The sequence below is a fragment of the Tiliqua scincoides genome, chromosome 8 (genome assembly GCF_035046505.1).
Source record: "Tiliqua scincoides isolate rTilSci1 chromosome 8, rTilSci1.hap2, whole genome shotgun sequence".
Lineage (NCBI taxonomy): Eukaryota > Metazoa > Chordata > Lepidosauria > Squamata > Scincidae > Tiliqua > Tiliqua scincoides.
Window position 1 is genome coordinate 2,538,156 of NC_089828.1, and position 25,115 is coordinate 2,563,270.

Below are 25,115 nucleotides of genomic sequence, written 5' to 3' on the forward strand. Positions count from 1 at the left end.
ACCTGTAGGGCACTTTCCTTGCACGAGTTCACCATAGAGGAGATCCTTTGGGATCTGGCCATCATCCATTCTCACGACATGGCCAAGCCAATGCAGGCGTCTCTGTTTCAGCAGTGCATACATGCTAGGGATTGCTATGCTACTGGTGAAGATAAAAGGGGGGGATTCTGCCTGTACACTGTCCTGAGCCCCTTTGGAGAAGGGAGGACACAAAGTGACACATGGATACATTCATGCGATATTGGGTAACAGCAGCCAATATGTTGAGGAGTGGCATAGTGGAGCAGTCTATCAGAGAATCTGGCATTTCACCAGAATACTCTCAAAGAGATTTAATGTAGCACAGTAGCTACAAGACAGAGTTATAAATCAGATCTTCCCTGGTTCAAGTGTTGCCTCTACCATGGAGGGGCTTATGGAAGCCCCTCTGTCTTAGCTTCCAAGCTCTAATTGAGAATTATAATATATATTATTTGACAGGCTGTTGTAAGGATTATATACAGGCAATGAGTATGAATGCTCTTGAAACCACCATACAAACCCTAAATGGTCTCATGTCGTTCCAGCCCACTGGGTGGAACTGCCCTGCCCCGGTTCTGACTATAGTCCTCTCTGGGAGTTGCTGTTCCTGAAATCAAAAGTTGGCAACACTAGAGGAGACAATGCTCTGGAAATTCTCCTTCTGAACTTTGGGACTACCTAATTTATGAGTTAAATCCTGGTCTTTTTTCCTCTTCTTTGAACCCATTTCATGATTAATTTAGTTCCACTGAATTTCCTTTACTGGCTGCGGAGCAGAAACACATTTCCTAGCCTATTAATCTGCACTCTGGACCCATTTAGAGAGGGCTAAATGAGGAAGAAACCATTTGAACACTTTGTTCGGAAACCAGGACACTTCTGGAATTGTAAAGCCGTCAAGGCCCTGGAAAGGGCTATAAAAATCATCAAGTCGAAAGCAGGGAGCAGGAGGGCTGGGCAGCCACAGATGCTGCATTATGTTCCAGAATTTCTTGCGAGCAACAGAAACAATCAAAAACAAAAAAAGAGAAGATCTTTGTGCATTTTATGCACATGGCAATGGGAGATTTTTGTGTCTGTGGCTGGAGGTTCTGCCATCCTTGAGCTTCATCACAGAACAGAAGGAAAGTCTTGACTAGTCCAGCATCCCACAGTGGCCCAGCAGCTGCCTGGGGGAAGCTCAGAAGCTGGTGAGAAGGCCATCCTTCCCTCCAGCTGTAGCTTCCATGTGGAAGAAAAGTGGAGTACAAAGGTGAATCGGGACCAATCCTAACCAACTTTCCAGCACTGATACAGCCACAATGCACCCCCAAGGTAAAGGAACAGATGTTCTGTTACCTTGATGAGACCTCCGTGACTGCCCCTCATGCAGGATGCAGCACATCACCTATTAGCATGGCTGCATCAATGGTGGAAAACTGGATACAACCAGGCCCTAATATATTACTTCCCATAGGCATATCCTTGAAAGCAGCCACAGTATTCTCTTTCCTTAAAATCCTTTCAGTTTTCTGGCCAGACAGAGACATCGGAATTCAGTTCAAAAGTCTGTTTGGCAGGAATTAGATGGCAACTCTTATCTCTACCGTTGGATACTCAGGACACTTAAAAAAAATAACATGAAATTTGAGACATGCAGCGCTCTTAAACTCAGAAATGTACAAATGTATGTGCTAGGACTGAGGCGAAATGCCAGCCTTAATTTTGCCACCTTGCTTCACAAATGGTGAACAAGACTGGGTGCCCTAGCATGAAGGCTGAGGCCTTTGCGTGCATGCTGGCACAGTGGAGAACATCTGCCAGAGCATGGCCTCACTGGGCCATGCAGGGGAGGGGGAAGTGTGGGGAGGGAGTGGAACAGGGTAGATATAGCAATGATGGGGGCAGGGTGGGTTGATTGGGCCTACCAGGTGGCAGAATTGGTGGTGTTGGCAAGCACTGTATCTTACCCCCCCCTTCCAGGTCTGATCTGCTGACATGGGTGCATGCGAACTTGCGCCAGCCATATGGCATGTGGCATGTGCAGGTCCAAACAGATCCCTTGCATGGGCTGGGGCTTTACGTGGGGCAAAGGGGCACATGTCCCCTTACCTCAGGGAGACCTCCTGCTTGCTAAGTTCCCCTGTGGGGTGAAGCATAGCCCATAGTGGCCCCATAGCATTGGTGCAGGGGAATTGCATTGAATTGGGCAGAAAATCTGATCTCAAAAGAGATTCTCTCTCTTAGGCTATCAGGACTCTCCCCTGCTAGCTATGCATTTGACAGTACTCAGCTCCACTAAGTAGTGCCATTTGTTTGTGTGCCCGCCTTTTCCAGTGTATACATCTCTTGGGATCAAAGAAGACAGAAGTTACATCTCCTCACTTGCTTCAGGCATAGGCCCCCCACCCACTCTGAGGGAAGTAATTTAATTTCAAAAAAAAAAAAAAAAAAACCATACCCCCCCCCCCCCACACACACACACGAATTCCAAAAAGCTGCAAGAGCCTTTGGTGTAATATCTACGGTAGGAGACCATTGTGAGAGATCAGCATCACAGAGCCTGGTACCGTCAAGGACATTTTTAATGATGGACCAAGGACAGAGCTGGCTGGCTGTTTATGAGATGAGTTGTTTAAACAGCTTTGAGTGACAGTCTCAGCATGCAAAAGCAGCATCTCATACAGACAACAGTCGTGGAAGGCAGGTGTGAAGATGCAAAGAAGAAAGCTTGTACCGATACTCTTCAACTTCTGAAGACTCGCAGTCTAACTTCAGCGACAGTTCGAAACATGGAAACCACTTTTAGCTTTTTTGGAAGCAGACACGGCTCTCTTCTTGTTCATCTCTCTAGGGTGACCAGATGCAAGAGAGACTGGCAGGGCGCCTGTAGTCATGGCACAGAAAATGACATTTTGGTAGATGCAGCTGTTGTGACATCATTAAAACAGCTGCGACAAAAACTTAACCATCAGGCATGTTTTTTGCACAGAGGTGGAAAAACGAACAAAGCAGGGGTCAAGGTGAAGTTCTCGAGGGAGGGAGGCAGGCAGGGGGTTTCATGATCTGAGTACCCTCTCACACATACCAGGTGAGCCTCAGTTCTTGGTGGGGTGCAGAGAATGGGCTCTCCAGCAGAACTGAACCTATTCGGACAGGTTCATCTGGGAGAAAAAGCTTCTATCAAAAGTCTTGGAGGTTCGTCTTCTGCTGCATCTGGTCATCCTCTTTTTCCCTTTTGAAAAGAAGGCTCCACATAAACATAAATGAGGGCCATGTGAACTACTTTAGATTGGGTTGGGACTCATGTGTGGATCCTCCTAACCCACCAACTGACCAGTGCTGGAACTTCAAAAACAAAACCTTTCCCATCCCTCACTGGCAATGCACAAAACTGCATCCAACTGTGTAGCTGAAGGAAGAGTCAAATAATGTGTTGGAATCAATACATTTTCCCCTATTGCCCTTATGCCATCCCTGAGGGTCAAATTAGACAAGATGGTTACCGCCTGCTTAGCAGTTGCATTCCTTGTCGCTTTTTGGCAGCCACACTGGAGCCTGATTCCATAAGTCACAAAGGGAGGCTGTCTTATACGATATCAGGCATTGATCCAACTAGCTCAGTAATGGTACAAATGGAATTTCCTTCTGAGAAAGCCTGGTGGGGGCCCCACATGATTGGGACTGTAGCAAAATAATTAGAGCCCTCCTCCCTCACAGTTCCAATCCAGATCAGATTCCAATCTAGTGGTTATTTACCACAACAGTTCAGCACACATTTAACACATCTTCTGTTTTAATGCTGAGCTCCTAAACCTCCACTACTGCTTCCTTCAAAGCCTTCTTTAAAACTCACTTTGCGTATGAAGCCGTAATGAAATGTTTCCGGGGGTTTAGTCCAGGGGTTCTTAACCTGTGAGGTCTGCATCCCCCACATGCAGTGGTGGGTGGGTGGGTGGGTGAAGAATGTCTAGAGGGTCTGGGAGCATCTGTGAGATGCTCCCAGAAACATTTTACCTTGATATACATTTTGTTTTACTAGACAAGGACAAAGTAAAAAAAAAAAAAATTGAATTTGTCAATTTTGTCAACAAAAGTCAATAACGTATTTTCTTTTTGACCACAACATTTACTGTTTTCAGCTTTTCATCTCCATTTACATTCTAAAACAGCAACATTCTCTCTCTCTCTCTCTCTCTCTCTCTCTCTCTCTCTCTCTCTGTGTGTGTGTGTGTGTGTGTGTGTGTGTGTGTGTGTGAGAGAGAGAGAGAGAGAGAGAGAGAGAGAGAGAGAGAGAGAGAGAGAGAGAGAATGCTGATCATGCAATGTAAGCAGCGGATTGGGACTTTGTTTGGCCCAACCAGGAACACGATTCTCCTCCCCTGAAAAAGGATTGGAGGGGGGGAGCTGGGAGCTGGGCAGGCCCAGAGGGTTCTTAAGGCAGCAGTGCCCAGCCCTCTTCCTCCTTTGCACGTGGGCACGGTGCTGACCTGACCTGACTCTCCTTTGCACGTGGGCACAGTGCTGACCTGACCCCAGCCACCTAGAACTTAGGACCAGGGCAACTTCTGAGGAGGCCTCTCCTGCACTGGATCTCACATGCCAGCGTGTTTGGTCTGTAAGGTGGGGATGGGCTCTGCCCAAGGAAGGATCAGGTGCAGTCCAGGCACACTTTCCTGGGAGTAAGCCCCGTTGAGCGCAGGGGACTTGCTTCTGAGTAGACGTGCCTGGAGGGTGCGCTCAGTCCCTGGACCCATGAGTGGACAGACAGACAGACAGACAGGCAGGCAGGCAGGCAGGCAGTTGAATGCAAGAATGATATGCTTTTGGCTTTACCAAAAACTGCTCCGTGGATTAGCACTCACTCACCATGATGGGAAGTGGCTTCTGTCTTAATTCTTGGAGACTGGGCTGTTGTAAAGTGTTCCCACCTTGAGCAACACGATCCCAGCCTTGCTTGTTATTATTTCAGCACCTGTTGGGCTAGATAGCAGCGAGCACCTCGATTCCATGCCCACAGTGCCAGCATTCTATTAACAAATTGCAGTGGACCTTCAGAGCCAGGGTCTAGGTGTTTTATTATGCAAATTGAGCCGGCAATCAGGACTGAGTAAAATAACACGTCCTACTCTTCCTTTCTACAAAATGAAGCGAAAGACAGGCGCACGGAGTCCGCAGCACCAAAGCTGTTATTCGCTGCCTGTCCTCGGTTCTAAAGAGCCACTTCATGGCTGTTCCACACATTATGGTTGTTAGGCGTACATCTAAGATTGTTTTGAAGTGCACACCCACAAAGGCAAAGCAACAAACAATGCTTTGCAAAAGTGTGCGGTACACAGGTGCAGTCATCAGAGAACTGGTTAGGGATGCTCTGCGATTTCTCCTTACCCGAATTTCTCCCCAGAGAACCTGCACTTCCTTATGAAGTGGAACGGATGCATTAGGAATCCTAATTGTTCCATTTTTAATTGCCAGCTGAGGCACTGCTGGGCAGGATCCATTTTGCACAGTACTGGTGGTGGTAAGTGCAAGTCCACATCAGTTGGACAACAGGGAAGAAATTCTTGGTGGTAAGGGCCTTTTCCTGTCATTATTCTTTTTCAAGTACCCCTAAAGGTCCTGGCAAGTTCCCCTAGGGATACATGTTCCCCAGGTTGGGAACCACTCTAGGCAAATTTCCACAGGCAGGGGGCTGAACTAGATGGTCTTGTGCGTCCCTTCCAACTCTATGATTCTATGACTAGAACATCATGTGCTTAAAACTCAAGGGACACTGGCCAGTTGCCTGCCAATAACCAGCAGTAAGCAGCTTTCTCAAAGCTGCCCCTAGTTTCCACCCCATTGCACTTTGTCTGCCCCCCTAAATCCACATCCTTCAGTGAGGATGAAACAATATGCGTGTTTTGGGTTAAACCTCGCCATCCCTCCAGCAGGCAGTGCCACCGATGGCGGGAGATTGACTGGCACTCCGTCTGCGGTTTGATCAGGCGCTCAGAGGTCAGGCTACTCCTAGGCTACTTCATAATCAAAAGCTACCCGTCAGATAATACATTTCTGCTGAAACCACGGGGCCTGGTTATTTGCAGCCCCCCGCTTACAGATCATTTCAATAACCTCGGTGAATTACATTAAACCATTGACAAGATGGCAGGACTTTTGAAGTCTCCAGCTTTGATGTCTTCTGCTTCTGTTTCCCCACTGCCCCTGCCCCCCACCCCTTCCTCAGATTTATTAGATGCTATTTGATAAATTAATTACCTTGGCGACAGCACAGACAATTTGAACCCCGCCTGGCACTCGAAGGCTTGGTCTGGCTTTTGATAACTATCTCAGGGGCCATGCAGCTCCTAGGCTATTTCGTAATAAAAAAAATGTCAATTGGATAATACGAAAATGAGCAAACAGAGGAAGGCAGAGACGGCTCGGGAAAGCATTAATGAAAAGCTGCTGAATTAAAATGGCCCACCTGTGGACGCCAACACAGAGTCCATCTGAATACCAAACATATTCATTACTGTCAGCACTGCTTGACTGAACTTCTAAAGAATACAGTGGGCCTGAGCTTGTGTAATCTGAAGGAAAGAATAGCACTGCCAGGAATATTGAGAAGAGCACAAATACAGATGGTAAAGGAAGGAAGGGGTTCCACAGTTTGAGGAACTCTTTAATTGATGGGGTTGCACGGACTCATCAACAAGAATATAAACCCATGGACCAATACCAGGAGAAACATCTGAGAATTTTTAGCCACATCAGTTTCCATGAGACAAGTGAAATTTCTCAAGGGTTTTCTACACACTCTTAAAAACAGGAGCAAAAAAATTCATCCGTCGTATTGGTACACTCTTTTGAGCCAGTCACCATGTCTTCTAAATTTTTTCCTAACCAGAAGATGCTAGAGCAGGGGTAAGCAAACTTTCGGCTTTAGGGATCCTGGACCTTTAACAGTTATGTAGGAGAGAGAATTTCAGCAGGTGAGATGATAAGCTGCACCTGCTGAAATTCCCTCCTCTATACAATTGTTAAAGGTTCACGAAACCTAATGTTGAAACTTTGCCCACCCCCGTGCTAGAGTGTTGGAAGGAATTCACAGATAGATCCACAAGCCTGGATTTTGGCACAAGCTTTTCTTGGAATTCCAGGACACTGAGATGGATTCCACCCTGGTTTATGGCTGAGTGGGTTCTTGGAACAGCATAATCATGAGTAAACTGAGAACTACAGTACCCATAAGTCAGTGTGACACTGACTAAATTACATGCACCTGAGGCATCCAGGAAAGCTGTGTGAGCTGTAATGCACATGACATTCAGGATAGAGACATTGTAAGCATTTTGCCAGGGGAGCTCAAAATATTGAACTGCCCTGCTTGCAGTGGCGTAGCCGGGGGGCGGTGGCATAGCTGGAGGGGGGCAGAGCAGCGTGGCTGGCAAGTGGCTCCTCCCTTCGGAGCCATTCCCAGCAGGGGGGGCTCCGAAGGGAGGGGCCGCTTGCCCGCCGCACTACTCCGCCCCCGTCCAGCTATGCCACCACCTGCTTGAGTACAGAACTGAGCTGAACTCAAATGGAAACACAGAATTTTGAACCTCTGCTAGCAAATTGGCCACATGCAAAGGTTTAAATGACAAAGAACCTTTGTGAAATTTGCAAGCTGCAGATGTTCGCAGGAGTTTGACCCTTCGTGGTCCATTCAAGTTTTCAGTGAGAGACTGAGCTGGTGATTGAGCAAAGGCTAGGACAATTGTGGATGTTCACTTGAAATAGGTACAAAATGTTGATGTCAAGCACTGGCATGCTGATGTATCCCTACTTCAGGCATAGCTGACCGGCAGCAGGAAAAAGAGCCTATTTTTCTTCCCCAGAATAATCTGTCTCCAAATGCCCCATAAATCAGTGGTTCTCACACATTTAGCTCCGCTTTTTAGAATGAGAATCTGTGGGGACCCACCAGAAGTGATGTCATGACTGGAAGTGACATCATCAAGCTGGAACATTTTTCACAATCCTAGGCTGCAATCCTACCCACACTTACCCAGGAGTAAATTCCATTTACTGTCATTGTTCAAAGAATATACATAGTAGCTTGTTAAAAGTACAGGTCTGTAACATTTCCCCAAAGCAGTCACATACCATGGGAGCATCAAGTCTAATATATTAAAAATAAAATACTGAAATGAATGGGGACACACCTGAAATTTGCTCACGGCCCACTTAGTGGGTCCCGACCCACAGTTTGAGAAACACTGCCATAAATCCAAGCCAAACTCAGCAAAAGAGCATCATCTTGGGAACAAAATGGCTTTATAGTCTCTGAAGTGCATGCAAAAACTCAGTGGAAGAAGAGCAGAAAAAGGAGAGGACAAATTTAAAAAGCCAAGCTCAGACAGGAAAAAGGGACTTTGTTTCTCTAGCACCTGCTGCAAGAGAGGAAGCAATCAGAATTGCCATCCCCTCATTGGTCATGACAAACGCGAAGTAACTCGGGGACTGTTGACTAGAACCTAATCGTTTTTCCAGCAAATGAGGCATGAAAGCTATTGTCAAAAACATGATGTCCGGAGTACATGTTGGTACTTTATCTTCCCAGCAGAAAGGATTCTTGAAGGTGTGAGGTGATTGCGGGGAGTGGGGAGAGTCTGCAAACGAAACAGAGAAGACTTGGGAATTATAGTATCTTTAAGGCAACGTCGTGCCAAAGATGAGCTAAGAAACCCCACCATCACACACTTCACAACCACGTTCATGGGGTGTGAAAAAGGGCACTCCACTTGGAAATTTTTGGAGAGTCACAAACAGCAGGGCAGTATTCACCCCCCTTAGTGGCAGCACAGGCTGCACTTTCCACTCCTACTGTGCACTCCTTACCCAACGTAGTAAGAGCAGTTGCCTGCCCTCACTTTGATTTGGCTTCAGATGTCATCACATAGCCAAATCTCGTTGGGTAGGCGGCCTTGTCATGGAGCCAAATCAGAGTGATCACCAAAAACGTTGCCCTTCATCTCATTTGACTTCATGACAGTTCAACACAGTCAATGTGTCTTGGTTTCAGAATGAGAGAGAGAGAGAGAGAGAGAGAGAGAGAGAGAGAGAGAGAGAGAATGGCAGCCAGCAGGAATAGGCAAGGTTGTCACTGACACCAGAAGAATGAAACCATAGCAAAAAGATGAAAACCATGAGCATGGGTTCTTTTCATGAAACCTTAAATCATCCCACCCAACAGCCCCCCCCTTAAGCCAAAAAACCAAGTTGTGAATGTTCTGGCAAACCCAATGATATGCCCATCAGGGAAGAGATATTAGGAGAAGGTCCAATTCAAGGTGGATCCAGCACCTAACCTCTGGTGTCCAACCCACTCCCAATTCCATTAGTTGTCCAACTTCGAAATAAGGATCTACACTGATGATAACGGCACCAGGGGCCAGTGTCAGGAGTTGGCATGGCTGGGTGGCTTCTGAGGCCCACACCTCTGCAAGTGGCCCACCATCATCTGGTCACCGCATCTCAAAACAGACATAGTGGAAACAGAAAAGGTGCAAAAGAGAGCGACTAAGATGATTACTGGGCTGGGGCACCTTCCTTATGAGGAAAGGCTACGGCGTTTGGGCCTCTTCAGCCTCGAAAAGAGACGCCTGAGGGGGGACATGATTGAGACATACAAAATTATGCAGGGGATGGACAGAGTGGATAGGGAGATGCTCTTTACACTCTCACATAACACCAGAACCAGGGGACATCCACTCAAATTGAGTGTTGGGCGGGTTAGGACAGGCAAGAGAAAATATTTCTTTACTCAGCATGTGGTCGGTATGTGGAACTCCTTGCCACAGGATGTGGTGCTGGCGTCTAGCCTAGACACCTTTAAAAGGGGATTGGACAAGTTTCTGGAGGAAAAATCCATTATGGGGTACAAGCCATGATGTGTATGCGCAACCTCCTGATTTTAGAAATGGGCTAGGCAAGAAGGCCAGATGCAAGGGAGGGGACCAGGATGAGGTCTCTTGTTATCTGGTGTGCTCCCTGGGGCATTTGGTGGGCCACTGTGAGATACAGGATGCTGGACTAGATGGGCCTATGGCCTGATCCAGTGGGGCTGTTCTTATGTTCTTAACTACAATTCCCAGGAAGCCTTGCAGGTCTCTTGTTATCTGGTGTGCTCCCTGGGGCATTTGGTGGGCTGCTGTGAGATTCAGGAAGCTGGACTAGATGGGCCTATGGCCTGATCCAGTGGGGCTGTTCTTATGTTCTTATCAAAAGCCCCCTAGCCTCTGCTGTTGCTCTTCCTGACCACTGCCCTCTGCTTGCTTTCCTACCCTTCCTCTCTGGCCATAGGGGAGGAATGATAGCTGAGGAGGAGGAGGAGAAGGAGGAAGACCTTCCCATGAATGCTCACTCATTTGCCTAACAGCTCACTCCCTGGCAAGTGTGAAGGCATTGATGGTCTGGAGAAGCAACAGATGGCAACAGTGACCGCAATGAGAAGGAGGTCCAGAGAGAATGTTCTTTCCAAGGACCCTCTGACCATGGAACTTGTCCTGCGATCACCACCATACTGATAATCCAACTTGCAGTTCCCCACACACTTTTGTTCTGACAAAGGATCATTTACTGTCTAGCATGAACGTGGCCATATTGCTGATGTGATTAAACCCAAAATTTCACTCAGTGCTTTCCTGCCAGGTTCTCTGCACTGCTGTTGCCCTTTCAAAATGTACTGACTTCAGCCTCTGCTCAGGTGCGTGCAAGTACGGAAAGCTGTGCTGTCAGCCTCAGATTCTCTTCTGTAGGGGGAGAGAGAGAGAGAGAGAACCTGGCGCCGACGTGGAGCTGAAACAGCTTGGAAGGCTGGATTAAAGGGCATGTATACAGATCAGCCCTGACAGGTGGAATCAGCTGCTGTCAGGGGACATGTTCACCTGGAAAGATGCTGCTGACTCTATCGGATACCACAGCAAAAAGACATGCACGTAGGAGCGACACCAGACAGGGAATGAACAGAGATGGAGATGGAGGCTGAAAATATTTAAGGTGTGGGTAGACCAGGGGCGGCCAACCTGTGGCGCACATACCACTAGTGGCACACCAACACTTTCTGAGTGGCATGCACAAAGTTGCTATACATTAAAAAAAAACATTTAGATCATAACAAAGAAAGCACCACAACAGTTTCATTTGCTTGATGTCTTTGCTACTCTTCACATAACACGCCCTCCGGTTTCTAACACTGTAGTGGGCTCACTCAGGATGGCCACACCTATTCTGCTTGATTTGCTCTGGCTAGGAAGGGCGAGAAAAGAATAATGCAGAGGGGAGAAAGTCAATAGGGCTGGCGCTAGTGAGCTGCATTCTGCTAACTGGTGGGTCACCCAAGATGGCCTGGGACAGGCTGCAGAAGGCAGCGGGGGCTGACTGGGGCAGCACAGATATGACCAATGAGATCTTGTGGGCTGTGTCTGACTTGTTGGCTTCACACATTGTGCAGGCCTGTAATTTAAGTGACTCTCTTATACCACATTCAGGGAAGGGGGGCACAGCCCTGTGGTAGAGCGCATGTTTTGTCTGCAGGAGTACTCAGGTTGAATCCCTGACATCTCAAATCTCAAAAAGCAAGGCCAGAAAATATTTTCACCCACCTAAGACCTTGGAGAGCGACTGCCAGTCCAAGAAGACAATACCTGGCTTGACAGACCCATGGCTCGGTCATATCACTACATCTGGCAGTGTATCTTTTCAGGATCCTGTCGCAGTGATCAACATAGACTGCTGTTCCATCTGCTTTTCTTTAACAAACCTATAAACTCAATGCCAACTCGACCGAACAATTGTCACAAAGACTCACAATGCAAAGCACAGCCGTAAAACCATTTGATACACTTTAACAAGCCTGAACAGCTTCATAAAAAAAGATGAATCTTACATTTCTTCCATAAAGTCCACTCTGTACCTGTTCTTCATCAAATTACGTACACAGCCATACTAAGAAAGGGGTGGATGTTGTTGGAGTGAGGTGCCAGCCCCCATAACCAGAGTAGCTGGTCAGCATCTTTTTCCCCAGGCTTCTCTTCTTTGACACCTTCTCTGCCTCTATACTGGCACCGAAGGGCCTAGGGGCACCCCACAAAGGGACTGGGTTTGGCCCAGCGACATCTAGCTGCTGACCCTTATTGACTGAACTGTGGAAACACAGTTACATAATATTGGATTTTTGAGCACACTTTTTCCCATGTGGTCTAAAAAAAATATCTATACATTTTCCGTCTGTTATTTCAGCACATCTTGTTCTCTTCCCAAATCTTCTCACCACCACCCCCCATGCAAGAAAACGAGAGCCAATGAAAAATAAAGTTAAGCCAACAAAGGACTAGGAATTGCTGAATGTTCGTGAGATTCTGTTCCAGGCTGAGATAGAAGCTTGTGATGTTGAAGGACTTAATTCTACCCTTAATTCTGGTGCCTTTTCTCTCTGAACTGGTTAGACACCCCCCCTCCCCACTGTAAGCAAGAACTATCTGCCGCATTTAATTTCCCCGCTTGGCCAGGTGTTTGGAATTTTCCTTCTTTATCTCAGAGTTATTTTAACTCAAAAGCATCAGCAGCTTCAGGTTTGAAGTCAGGCTTGATTTATGCCTGGAATTTGTCCGTCTGGCCAGGCTTGAACGGTTGCCTTTAATGACACACCGATGGCTTGTCGGGCGGGATGTCCGTGACACAGTTGGTGTTTGGAACACACAATAATTGCTTCATTTATACGCTCACATGTACAAGTGAGCATGACTAATCTAAAGAAATGTCTCTATCTTTAAGGTTCTCCTCCCCCCCCATCCTTCCTCCCACCACAAACATTAAAAATGATGAACAAGACTGTAAATACGGTCTCCAGCATCAAGAACAGGTGGTGCTAATGGCTGTGAAAGCTTCCCTGAAGGGAGAAAATGGAAACCTACCATAAATTATGGGGCTTTTCTGCTACTTAACAAAAAAAAACAAAAAACAAAACCACACACCTTGTGTCCTGTCTTGAGAAGTAATTCAGCTGAACCACAAGTTATCCTACAAAAACTTCATTGTGAACTTTGGGAGACCAAGGACACAAAATCTGACCCAAAGCAACCCTCAGCCACCTTTTCTCACCACGATCAATTCTTCTATCCTGGGAATGCTCTTTCTGCTGATTCATCCACTATTAGATTGGCCAGGTCATTTTTTTTTTTTTTCTTATACACACACAGAGGCATAAATTCACTCATGTATGCACCACCTGGACACCATAGAGCTCTCCATAATTCCACTGCATAATGGAACAGAGATGCCCCAAAGGCGCATCAAGTACAAAGAACCTCCGCTTCCCTGGAATCCTGCACTCAGGGAGATTCCACTTCAATCATGACAATGGGATAATGTATGTAGGACTATTGTACCATAAATCCTTTTACGCCCTAACGTAATAATGACAACAACAATCACCATCACCACCAGGAAATCAAGGGGAAACAATTGGAAAAGATCACAAAATATAAAGAACTGGAAATTGAATTACAGTGACTTTGGGGACAGGAAGAAACCACTACCCCTATTGCCACTGGTTCACCTAGGCGCAAACCCCAAGGCCCTTAAGAAATACCTGACCAATATAGGTATACACAAGATGACCGTTGGACAACCATGATGAGCTGCAGTGCTAGGAACATCAAACATTACCAAGCAAAACCTGTTCTTAAACTGTTGGGTAGAGATTGAACCGGTGAGCAACCAAAAACCCTGGTCCAAATATCTGGTGGGGCTGTGACTCCACTGATAATAATAAATATCTCTATTACCAACTTCAGAGAGAGAAGTCTTGTTCATGAACCAACTCACTTTACGATTGGAACAACCAGTGGCGTAGCCAGAGGCGGTGCAGAGCGCTATGTTTTTCAGGGAGGCTCACCGCAGTGTGCAAGTGTGCTCCCACCGCCTGGAATGGCTCCGAAGGGGAGGGGCTGCTTGCACACCACGGTCAGGATCCCTGCAAAACTTAGTGCTTTGCACCTCCTCTAGCTACGCACTGGAAACAACATCAAATCAATTGTACCACACAGAGAAAAGGTAAAGGTCCATTGCCTTAAAAAAAAGAAAAAGAAAGAAAGCACTTTTTCCAGCAAATGATTTGAGTCTGACCTTTGTGCCCGGAGATCAGCAATCTCCTCCTCCAGGTCCAGCAGTGCTGCTGCCTTTGCCATCACTTTCTTGCTGCAGGGCAAGGATTTGAGCTGCAGGATGAGGAGTCCGAGGCAGAACTTGGCTCCCATCTCCTCCAGTTCCCAAGTTCCGAGTTGCAGGCCCTGCAATCAACAAGAGGAAAACAACCAGTTCTTAAGAAGAGAGTTGGAGGGTGCCAAATTAGGACTAGGAGATCCAAGTGCCACAATTGCATGGCAGCCAGTCTTAGCAACACAGGAAACTGCAATCATTGGCTCCTCAAGCTCATTACTGTCAACAGTTCTCCCAGGTTTCAGACAGGAAGCTTTCCCAGCTCTGCCTAGAGATGGAACCTGCATGTCACACATGTGCTCTCTACCATGGAGTCGTAGCCCCTCCAGTGTGCAGGCTTCCTACCTGGTCAGAGGCAAAAGCAAGGGCCAATGCCAGTGAGTGTAGAGCCAGAGTCCCACTGGCAGTTGGCTAGCAGTGCATAAACACTGCTGGAATTACAGGGGTACCAGAAAGGTGTGATGAAAGGCCTTTCATGATGGCCCATTTTATCTGCTATCTTCAGAAGGTGGCAGGATTTAGCCTTGTGATTCGGCTAGGATTGGGGGGAGAGAGGGGAGAGAGTTTGTGGATTTCATTAACATCCCCTTAATCCCCCCCCCCCCCAGTAATTCAAGCAGGGTGCTTAACCTTTGTTCTTGTTTAGGTTCTCCCTTGTTCTTACAGCACAATCCTATGTATGTCCATTGTGGGCTAACTCCCAGGAATTGCAGCCTTAGTAAATCCATCAGTCACTCCATAAGCCCACGTACAGCTCAGTGGTGCTGCTAGTGCAGGGACCACCCAGGATGGGTGTCACTCCCCTGTGCCGCGTGACACTCCCCTGTACTCACTGAAAACAATGCACGGCACCTGGAGTGCACCACCACCAGAGTGCTTCGGGGGGGGGGGGAATTTTGCAGGTGTTTGAAGCCTGGGGGGCAGAGGATTCATCTGGTGTCAAACACAGCACAGGCTTCTGCTTGGTGAGGGCTTGGGTGGCACACCCGTCATCTCTCACAGCATGTTACCCAGGGCGGACTGCCCCCCCCCACTTGCTACACTACTGATGCAGTTCCTTCTTTTTTCTTTTGAGAAAACTACATGTCCCTTAAGGCACCAAGGAGGCATACTCCCCCATCAATGCTGGAGAAGGGAGACATGAAAAGGGGCGACAGTTCAATGAAGGCATGACATGAACTGTTGGAAGTTTGTTGAATCATTTCCTGCAGAACTCAAGAGGGCTGAAACTGTCCGGTCACCTAAGACCTTCAACCTGCCCTCTTTGTGATTCTTGCAGGGGTTTGACTCTCCCTCCTTCCTGCCCTTTCCCCACATTCTCTCCATTTTGCTCCCATCACCTGGAATGACTCCAAGGGGAGGGGCCCCCTGTATGCAGCAGTGAGGTTCCCTCCAAGACTTAGTTCTTTGCACCCCCTCTAGCTATGCCACTGGAGGAGGGGGAGTTGCTTCTTTGGTGACAGTCTCAAATCTGTAGAAAAGTTACACTTTGATCTGAAGCAAATATACACAGAGGCAAATTCCCCAGCTGAAGCTGGATCTGTCTAAACCAGGAAAAAAAGCTTGTTGGAGAACCAACATGCCAAGCTATACTCAATCACCCCAACAGATCATGGCTTGGATTCACCCACTGACGCAGCACTGACCCTAGTCAAGGGACTGTTTGGTTTCTCCTCCATCCATGCTGAACACAGACTTCCGAACACAATGCTCAGGCTGTGAATGAGACAGCCACAGGGTCTTCATCTGCTCTCTGCAGGACGCGGGCCCTTCTCCATTATTTCCGATGGGAGCTGCTGCATCCCAGGTGGTGGGAATAGTTTCTGGCTCTGCACGGACGGAAGTGTGAAAGTGCCCGTAAACCCTCCGCTGCTTTGGCCCTCGCTGACCCCCACCAACACACGCTGGGAAGGCTTCACGCGGAGGGCAGCAGTAATCTCAGTGCCTAGCAGCTCACCTGCTATCAAACCATCTGACCCCTTCGCACGAGCCCCTCCCTGATCTGCCAGCTCGTTGACATCCACTCCCCACTGCGTTACTGCCCACGAGGGTTTCCTTAGTAACAGCGATGAGTCTCTGCCCAAGGGGCAAGAGCTGCTTCCCAACATGGCTGAAAGGGGATTCTTACTAACTAGCGAAATACCCATCTTTATCACAGGCAAAGACACACCAAGGGGCCCTGGATATTGCAGTGGCACCTGACAGCAGTGTCAGTCTGGGGAAGTGGGCATGTTTTGCTTGCCTCGGCCTGCCACTGTGTCACAGGCTGCGACTCACCTACTTGATCACATGGAATTTAAACAAAACCACAAAGGATTGTTAGGGATGAAGATGTGTTTGTGTCACCCGATGTGAGATCTCATTGCGTCACCCTCATGATGGAACACCTCCCCTACCAGATCATACAGAATGAATTACAATATGATCCACACGGCCTGAATGCAGTGGTTTCACTAGGGTTAGAGTCACCCCCATTAACTTTATTAATTCATTTGTTTGTTTGTTAACATCCAACAAATCAGTAACCAACAAACAAACAAACAAACAAACAAAACCAATGGCCAGCATGGTGACATTCATGCAACTGAATATGAGTTCTAGAAATGAGGGCTGCATACTGGCTCCTTGCTGTGTCATACTAACACTTCATTGGCTCTCAGAACAATCAGTGTCACTGGTCAGTTCTGAGTTCAGAAAATCCACTTTTTGTTACATAAGGCAGTTGCGTTTTTCTTGTGGAAACAAAAAACCAGTGGACGGGGCAATAGTGCATCACCACACTTACCACCCGGGGCACTGCCCCGCCCACTGCATGGGAGGAGGTCCTCCACGGGGGTGATGCGCTGGCCTCCCTCGTAGGGTGATGCAAACCCTAGCGCTGCCACTGTGTCCCTTTTCTCTCCTGCAAAATGTCGGTGCCTCCAGGTGCTCTTCAGTGTCTGTTTGCAAAAGAGACCAGACAGCCCCGCAGCCAGTTTAGGCCACGTTACAGGCAGCAGCAGACACTCACTGGTTCTGAGTCCCTCCGCCTGCTTCCCCTGTTTGCTCTCTGCGGCATTCCAGGCGGTTCCTATTAGTATGCTGCCTGAGATCTCACTGATGAAATTAGTGGGGAAGACTGTCAATTTATTTATACCCAGCCTCGGGGCATTACCACTGTGCATGTGTACCGCGATTGTGATGCGCAGAGCATCCACCGTGCATGCATGTTATAAGCTGACAGGTAGAAAAAAGTAGTAGATGCAAAGCCACTCTCCCCAGAGGGAACTCTGGGCTGATCCTGCTGACCAGCAGAGGTCAATTTCTCATAACTGGGAGAGTTTGCTCTCTCTCTCTCTCTCTCGCTCTCTCTCTCAAACAAGCAACCTTTCAGTTCATCAATGAATTTTGGACTCTGCATTTTGCTGCCTGCATTCCTTTAACACACAGTCTCCACACCACTCTCCCTCCTTGTAGCCCAGCCCTGCTCAGTGATGTTTCTGCTGTCCAGGGCAATATCCAAAGGCTTAATTATTAATGTATTTCTGTCGAGTTCTTCAGATCCTCGGGAGGGCAGTTCGTCTAATAATGGAAGAGTTTGTTTGTGAACATGTCGAAACCAAATATTAGACCTTCCTTGGTAATTATTTGAGCAGTTCCTGTTTCTCAGCTCCTGTTTAAGTAATGACTTTCTGCTGGCCCTGAACTCCCCACCAAGGGCTTCCCCCTCCCTTTTTCCCCTTCTGCAATACATGTGCATTGCAAAATTTATCCCTGTTCTAATTTGTTTGTTCTTGGTTTCACTAGCTCACAGTCTCTTCCTTGGCACCTGCAGTTCCATCATCTTACACATCACCTTTTCTCCATCCCTCCCTTGGCGGTTTCCATGACATTGACATTGTAAGCTCCTTCGGGCAGAGATGTCACTCTTGAAAGCTTGGCATGCATGGACTGTGTTAAATTCATAAGAGTCACCTTTCAACATACCCAGACAAGACGGAGGGAATTTAAAAAAAAAAATAAAATAGAATGGTCTGATCTTGCTAAGTTAAAATGTCCAATCTAGTCTCTATTTGATGTGAATTGAGTGTGTTGAAAAGAAATCCTCCAGCCAAGGGCTTCCAGCTGTCAGTTTGTCAAAGTGATAGGCATCCTTGATTGAAACAGCTAAGCAGAGGAGGAGCAATTATAAATTGGCATTTCTCAGGAATATTATGGGGTTTCATTATGATGATTATTGTGTCTCTGCTCTTAGCTTGTGAGTGTTTGTTCAGGTTTCTTAATATCCCCAAATCGTGCCCTTGGGAATCGTAAAACCACAGGAAGGGCATCAGCAGTGCCTTGCATTGATGAAATTGATTGGTATTTTGGGGGGCTACAGTGACCCAGGCAACCAGGCCTTGCAAGGGATCCTGAGCGGGAGCACTCAAGAGATTTGCTCTGTCTCATTGTAGGGAATATTGGTCTTGTTTACCTCTCCCACCTTCAGTGCTTTTTCCTCTTTCTTTAGCATGCAGAGAGCAAGATACTAGTGTAAGGCTGCAATCCTATACACACTTTTCCTGGGAGTAAGTTCCACTGAGCACAATGGAACTTACTTCCAAATAGAAAGGCATAGGATTGCACTGTATGTGAGAATAGGGCTGCAATCCTATACACCAGTGTTTCTCAAACTGTGATTCGGGACCCACTAAGTTTGTTGTGAGCCTCCAGCTCAGCCAGCACTGAAAATCCAGAGCTGAACGTACAGGTGCAAAGCTGCTGGGCAGGGCAGGCTCCCAGTGGCAGAGAGGCCTGGGGCTGTGCCATGAAGAGGTGGGATGATGAAATGCTGGAAGGGAGGGGGGCTGTGCGGTTGGAGAAGGATCAAAATCTGTTCTCTGCTTTGACTTCCGAGCTAGAATGTTTGAATTCCGAGCTGTGCAAAATAACAATATGAGCACACTGTGTAATGGGGCCTTTGCTTGATTGTGGTTTAAGTTTGAAGGCTAAATTGATGACATCACTCTTGGTTATGACATCACTTCCAGGTTAATGACATCACTTCTGGTGGGTCCTGGTGCTAAAACGATTGCTTTAACGGTGCTAAAACAGTCATTCTAAAAAGTGGGTCCTGGTGCTAAAACGTTTGAGAACCTCTGCACACACTTGCCTGACAGTAAATCCCATTGAAATATATGGAGCTTACTTCTGAGTAGACATGCACAGGAGTATGTTGTAGGCTGCAGTCCCAGGCACATTTATTTGGAAGTAAATCCCCTTGAACATAGTGGGACGTACTTCCATGTAAACATGCTAAGGATTGGGTTGTCTGCCTTGCATTTTGAAGTATCCCCAAAAGCTAACTAGACATCTCCTGATAGGAAGACTGGAGTCAGCCCACCTTGTTGGCATCCTTCAGTCTCGGAAGACTATGGTATCGCGCTATGAATGGTGGTTCTGGAACAGAGTGTCCTCTCCAGTGCGCGAAGCCTGGGTAAAGTAGGTATGGAGGATAGGCTGTTACCCATGCAGCAAATCCCCCCTCTCCACATCGCTGAAATGGTCCAATGGAAAGGCAGAGGCCAATATGGTTGGTTCCAGCGGCGTTGCAGGAGTTGCCAGAACGTGACTGTGTTCAGCCATGAACTGCCTCAGGGACTCCGGCTCCGGATTTTGCCTCGAGGTTGACTCCTGAAGCCTTTTCCATAACTGGATGTAGCCACAAGGCAGTGGAGGTTTGGGATCAGAGTTTTCCTTCTCTCAGATGAGCTGCCTTCCCAGGCTGACGAGTCCTATCAACCCGGTGGCTGTTTAGTCGCCTCTTACGACAAGTACAGCCAAACTGAGGGCCTATTCTTATCCCCAGCCCCCAGGGCCTATTCTTATCCCCAGTCAGCCCACCAAAGACCCACAAACCATTTACCTCTCTGCACATACAAAACAGTCAGCCAATCTAAACCTTCCATGCAGTGCAATCCTAAACACGCCGACTCAGAAATACTTCCCATACATTCAATGGGATTTACTCCCTAGTAGTGCATACATGCTAGGGATTCCAGCATGTTCCAGGACTGTGTTGTTAGGAACTTTGTCCTGCCAGGTGATGCCGAGAATGCGCCGGAGGCAGCGCATGTGGAAAGCGTTCAGTTTCCTCTCCTGCTGTGAGCGGAGAGTCCATGACTCGCTGCAGTACAGAAGTGTACTGAGGATGCAAGCTCTGTAGACCTGGATCTTGGTATGTTCCGTCAGCTTCTTGTTGGACCAGACTCTCTTTGTGAGTCTGGAAAACGTGGTAGCTGCTTTACCGATGCATTTGTTTAGCTCAGTATCAAGAGGAAGAGTGTTGGAGATCGTTGAGCCAAGGTACACAAAGTCATGGACAACCTTCACAGTCCTGGAACATGCTGGAATCCCTAGCATGTATGCACTGCTGAAACAGAGACGCCTGCGTTGGCTCGGTCATGTCGCGAGAATGGATGATTGCCGGATCCCAAAGGATCTCCTCTATGGAGAACTCGTGCAAGGAAAGCGCCCTACAGGTAGACCACAGCTGCGATACAAGGACATCTGCAAGAGGGATCTGAAGGCCTTAGGAGTGGACATCAACAAGTGGGAAACCCTGGCCTCTGAGCGGTCCACTTGGAGGCAGGCTGTGCAGCTTGGCTTTTCCCAGTTTGAAGAGACACTAGGCCAACAGTCTGAGGCTAAGAGGCAAAGAAGGAAGGCCCATAGCCAGGGAGACAGACCAGGGACAGACTGCACTTGCTCCCGGTGTGGAAGGGATTGTCACTCCCGGATTGGCCTTTTCAGCCACACTAGACGCTGTGCCAGAACCACCTTTCAGAGCGCGATACCAGAGTCTTTCGAGACTGAAGGTTGCCAATATACTCCCTAGTATGTAAGTTTAGTATTGCAGGCTTAATTACTCAGTGTAATTACTCCACCACTTCCAGTGATACTTCATTGCACTTGGTTTCTTAATTATACGATGCTGGATAGCTGGCAGTTAGTAGATTGAATCCCTGCAGAGTTATTGCCAGTTTGGTAATACCAAACCCTCCAACAACACACAGATAACAATAGGGGAGTGCTTGTCACACCCCTTTACCCTACCCACGGCTCCCCCAATATAAACAGCTAAAGCATCACCGACAACTGCTACATCTTCTCTTCATTTATTCTGCAGTTGTCTGCCCCACATTGATTTAAAAACCAAGAGGATGATGATCCTTTTGATTCAGAGCTGCACCAATTTTTCTACTGTCAGCATTTTGGCTGAGTTGGGGGAGTATTTTCCCAAGTCAGAAATGGCCCCATAAAACCTGTGAAAATACTGGCTGCTTTCAGGAGAGTCAGGAGGGCTTATTGGTGGTAGTGGTGAGTGTTCTCTTGCTTTAAACGTGAAGAACAACCAGTTTGGAATGCAGAGGCATATGGGGTGGAAGCACTAGTTCTTCGCTTGGTGACCAGCTACAGCTGGGCATGGTCTTCAGTCCTGGAGTGTAGCAGGACATCATGCACTCACCACTGGTAAACCTCTCAAACACACCCACCAAAAATCTGGCTACTTTCATGGCCACCTCATGAAACTCCAGAGCCACTCCCGCCCTTTTTTACCTGCTATTTTCAGGGGTAGCAGAAATGGGGGGATGCCTTCGGTTCAGCCCTTTTTGGAAAAAAAAAAAGTGCAAGAGAAACATGATTGCCCAACAACGTGAATGGCAGGCTGTGCTTCAGTGTTCATGCATGGGCACGATCAAGATGTACCTATAGTTTCTAGATCCAAATTCTAGATCTAGATTCTAGAGATCCAGGCAGATACGGACTCCAAGGAATAGCTCCACCAACTTGTACTAGTCAAATGTTACCAAGGCAATAGAGCCAGGATTGCGTAGTCAGTGGTTTGAGAGTTAAACTTTAAACCTGTAAGAGGCAAGTTCAGATCTCTGCTCAGGGACAACCCCTGGGTCCCTTTTGACACCCGTGCTCAGGTTACAACCGTATAAAAAAACTACCCAGCAAACCTTGTTCCTCTGGCCATTGGCACAGGCCACAGTGAGCGTCCTCTCACTTCTGCAGTTTCTAGGCAGTTGGAATAGGGCCAGCAAGCTCCCTGCAGCTGCTCGTTCTTTCAGGGCCAAGATGGCCTTCCCCTTGCCATGGCCCTCTTTCTGGGATGGCAAACTGCCAGCGACCCTTGTTCTTCTGACTGGTTGCCCCTTCCCAGAACATCCTCCCCCTCTCTTCTACAGTCCCAGGGCAACTAGGATTGGTATAACCATTCCCAGGGAATGCAAATAGAGTGATGAGATCCCTTGTTCATATAAAGGACAGTGGAGAGGAATGTAGAGGATACACATGCTCTCAGTTCAGTTCAGTAAGACCTTTATTGGCATAAAATACAGAGAAAGAACAAAACAAAAGAAAAATATACAAAGACAACACAACATAAACATCAGTCTTCTCCTCACACACTGCCCAGAGTCCCAGGGCTCTACCTGGCTATTAACCCAGATAAAAAGGAAGCAACATTATCCAGGGTCTCAGAATCAGGTGTGGAAAGGAGAGACTGAAGCATGATTGAATCCTCCCAGCCCTGCATCCTAGCTAACAACGGGCCTAGATATTTCTTGCGTGACGCATCATGTAGCGGGCAGTGGGAAAAGGTATGCATTAGAGTCTCAATGCAATCCCTACCACACTTGCATTTCTTCTCTTAGGGAATACCACTGAACCTGCCCATTAACAAGGCTGATGGAAGAGCATTACATCTTGCCAGTGTGAAAGCTCTCTGAGCGTGCGCGCACACCAGGTGGTAAAAGAAGGAGGCCGGTTTCCCAAAACCGACTGGAATATGGAGATGGAGTGGAGTACACATGCTCTCTAGCATGTGATCTTTCCTATCAGCTGCCTTAAAAGGCATCAGATGCTCATTTTGCACAACTCATGCCCCCCACTGAGATTTGTACAGAAGTGTCAGCAGGACCATCGGCAGGCGCACGGTGTCCCCGACTGCTTTCTTCCTCCTTTTTGTTAAAACAGTGACATTTTCAAGTGAAATATCAGAGGCCCAGGAGAAGCCGCTCGCATGTCGCTTATGTTCTTATGTTCCTTCTTTGAAGGGACCAAATCCACGAAGAGCAAGTAAGGAGTCAGAAGCGCCACGAACCATTTTGCATGCCAAACGTTTCAGCCTTTGCCTGTGGCCGCTGCTCAACATTCGACAGAATAAACACTTGAAAAAGATCTTTCGGGGCGTTTGCTTCTTTGCCCCTCTTGCTCTGCCTTTCTGTGCAAGAAATATAATGTGACGCAACGCCCTCTGCCAGTAGTGTAGCTGGCCCCTCTGGTAACGGGAGCCGTGGCGCTTAATGTCCCCCCACAAGTGCCTGACCCAGAAGTAATTGATGTAATTATATCATCACCAGTTACTTCTGGGTTTCGAGCACTCATGAGTGGCTCATCCTACAGTTGCAAAGAGCCTTTTGACACCCCTTGAGGCATGGTACCCAGGGCCCTGTACACCCCAACCCACTCTTAGCTACACCACTGTTCTCTGCAGAGTGATTGTGCAGGATTACCCACAAGGCCTTTTGTTGCACAAAAGGGGCTGACATCATTACAGAGCTGCTCCTGTTTTAGAGTCCTCAGGAGGGCCCACTTATGCTCTCGTAGACCACCTGTGCGCAGGGCCAGCCCAAAACTTCCCAGTGCCCTTTCAGCAGCACAATGTCATGCCAAATGCTTTGCCCCCCCTTATCCTTAGAGTTGAAAGGGATCTTGGAGGCCATCTAATCGAAACCCCTGCTGAGTGCAGTCTAACCCATTGCTTTCCTCTCTTCCACACTTCCTTTTTGAATTCAAGTATAGGAGGACATGGGTGGGTGGAGGTGAAGGAGTAGATGGAGGCGAATGGCAAGCGCACACACATCCACCAATCCACTACCTGAAGCAACCGCCTCAACTGGCCACACAGGTGGGCCAGCCTCTGTGCCCAAAACCTTTGTGATGGTGGTGGCGTGATTCTCTTGAGGCCCACCCATCTAGAAGGGGTCCTATGAAGGCTGTTTTCCAAGAGCCACTGTAACCTGGAGCAAGTGCTGGTACTAGACTCCAAATCCTTGCGCAGATTAAATTTACAGCACAAAAGCACAATGAATGAAAACAGCAAGGTAAACAAGGAGAATATGATTTCCACTCCATGTCTCTGTAATCTGCTAAGATACACTCTGAAACAGGCTAGGGAAGGAGAATGAGAGGGTACCATTGTGTTCTCCCAGGAGACCTTTAGGGAATGTTCCTGGCTTGAGCAGAATACAGCGCTTGGTGGATCTGCAGGAAACTAGATTTTATTTTTTAAAAAATAACACTACAAAGCAGAATTCTATCTGGTAAGGAAAAGCAAGGGATTTCTCTCCCCCTTGCCTCACCCACGCACAAGGCTGGTGCTTGATTTGCTCTCATGCAGTGACTGGTACCAGGAATCTGACTGGTACCTTTTAATTGGGCCGTACTGGGGTTCCTCGTTCCTCATCCTCCCGCATGTCCTTGTATTCTAGTGCTGACAGACTCAGACAAATTACGAAGTAAAGACCTGAGTTCTGACAACAGGTTTCAGGAGTAAAAGAATAGTGCGTAGAAAGGATCCATAAGGCCCTGGGCCAGAATCCAGACTTTACTGGGTTCTCGGCACAATCCTGTCCTGCTGCTGTGTCACTGGAATACAGGTTCCTGTGATGCAGCTCCCGTGAGCTGCTATAATCAGGTAACAGCAGCCACTGCAGGAGTCCCAGAACAAGTAAGCCGGCACAGGGGGTGGGCACTGGGTTGGGGTGGGTGGAACGAGGTAGGGAGGGAGAGGAAAGGGGTGGGAGCAGGGATGAGGGTGTGTTGAGGGTGAGAAAGGG

The 25,115-nt window shown here is 47.8% G+C and overlaps 1 protein-coding gene across 5 annotated transcripts in view; it reads right to left on the reverse strand.

Annotated features, from left to right (window-relative positions):
• Window positions 1-25,115, reverse strand: part of AGBL1 (AGBL carboxypeptidase 1) — a 419,500-nt gene that overhangs the window by 117,588 nt on the left and 276,797 nt on the right. For 3 of the 5 annotated variants that reach the window (XM_066634750.1, XM_066634748.1, XM_066634747.1), the window contains exon 22: window positions 14,155-14,318. In XM_066634750.1, coding sequence (XP_066490847.1) covers window positions 14,155-14,318 — 164 coding nt within the window. Of the gene's footprint in view, window positions 1-2,655; window positions 2,888-3,074; window positions 3,165-14,154; window positions 14,319-25,115 lie in introns of those variants that run through there. The other 2 variants (XR_010794779.1, XM_066634749.1) reach the window with 2 other exon arrangements.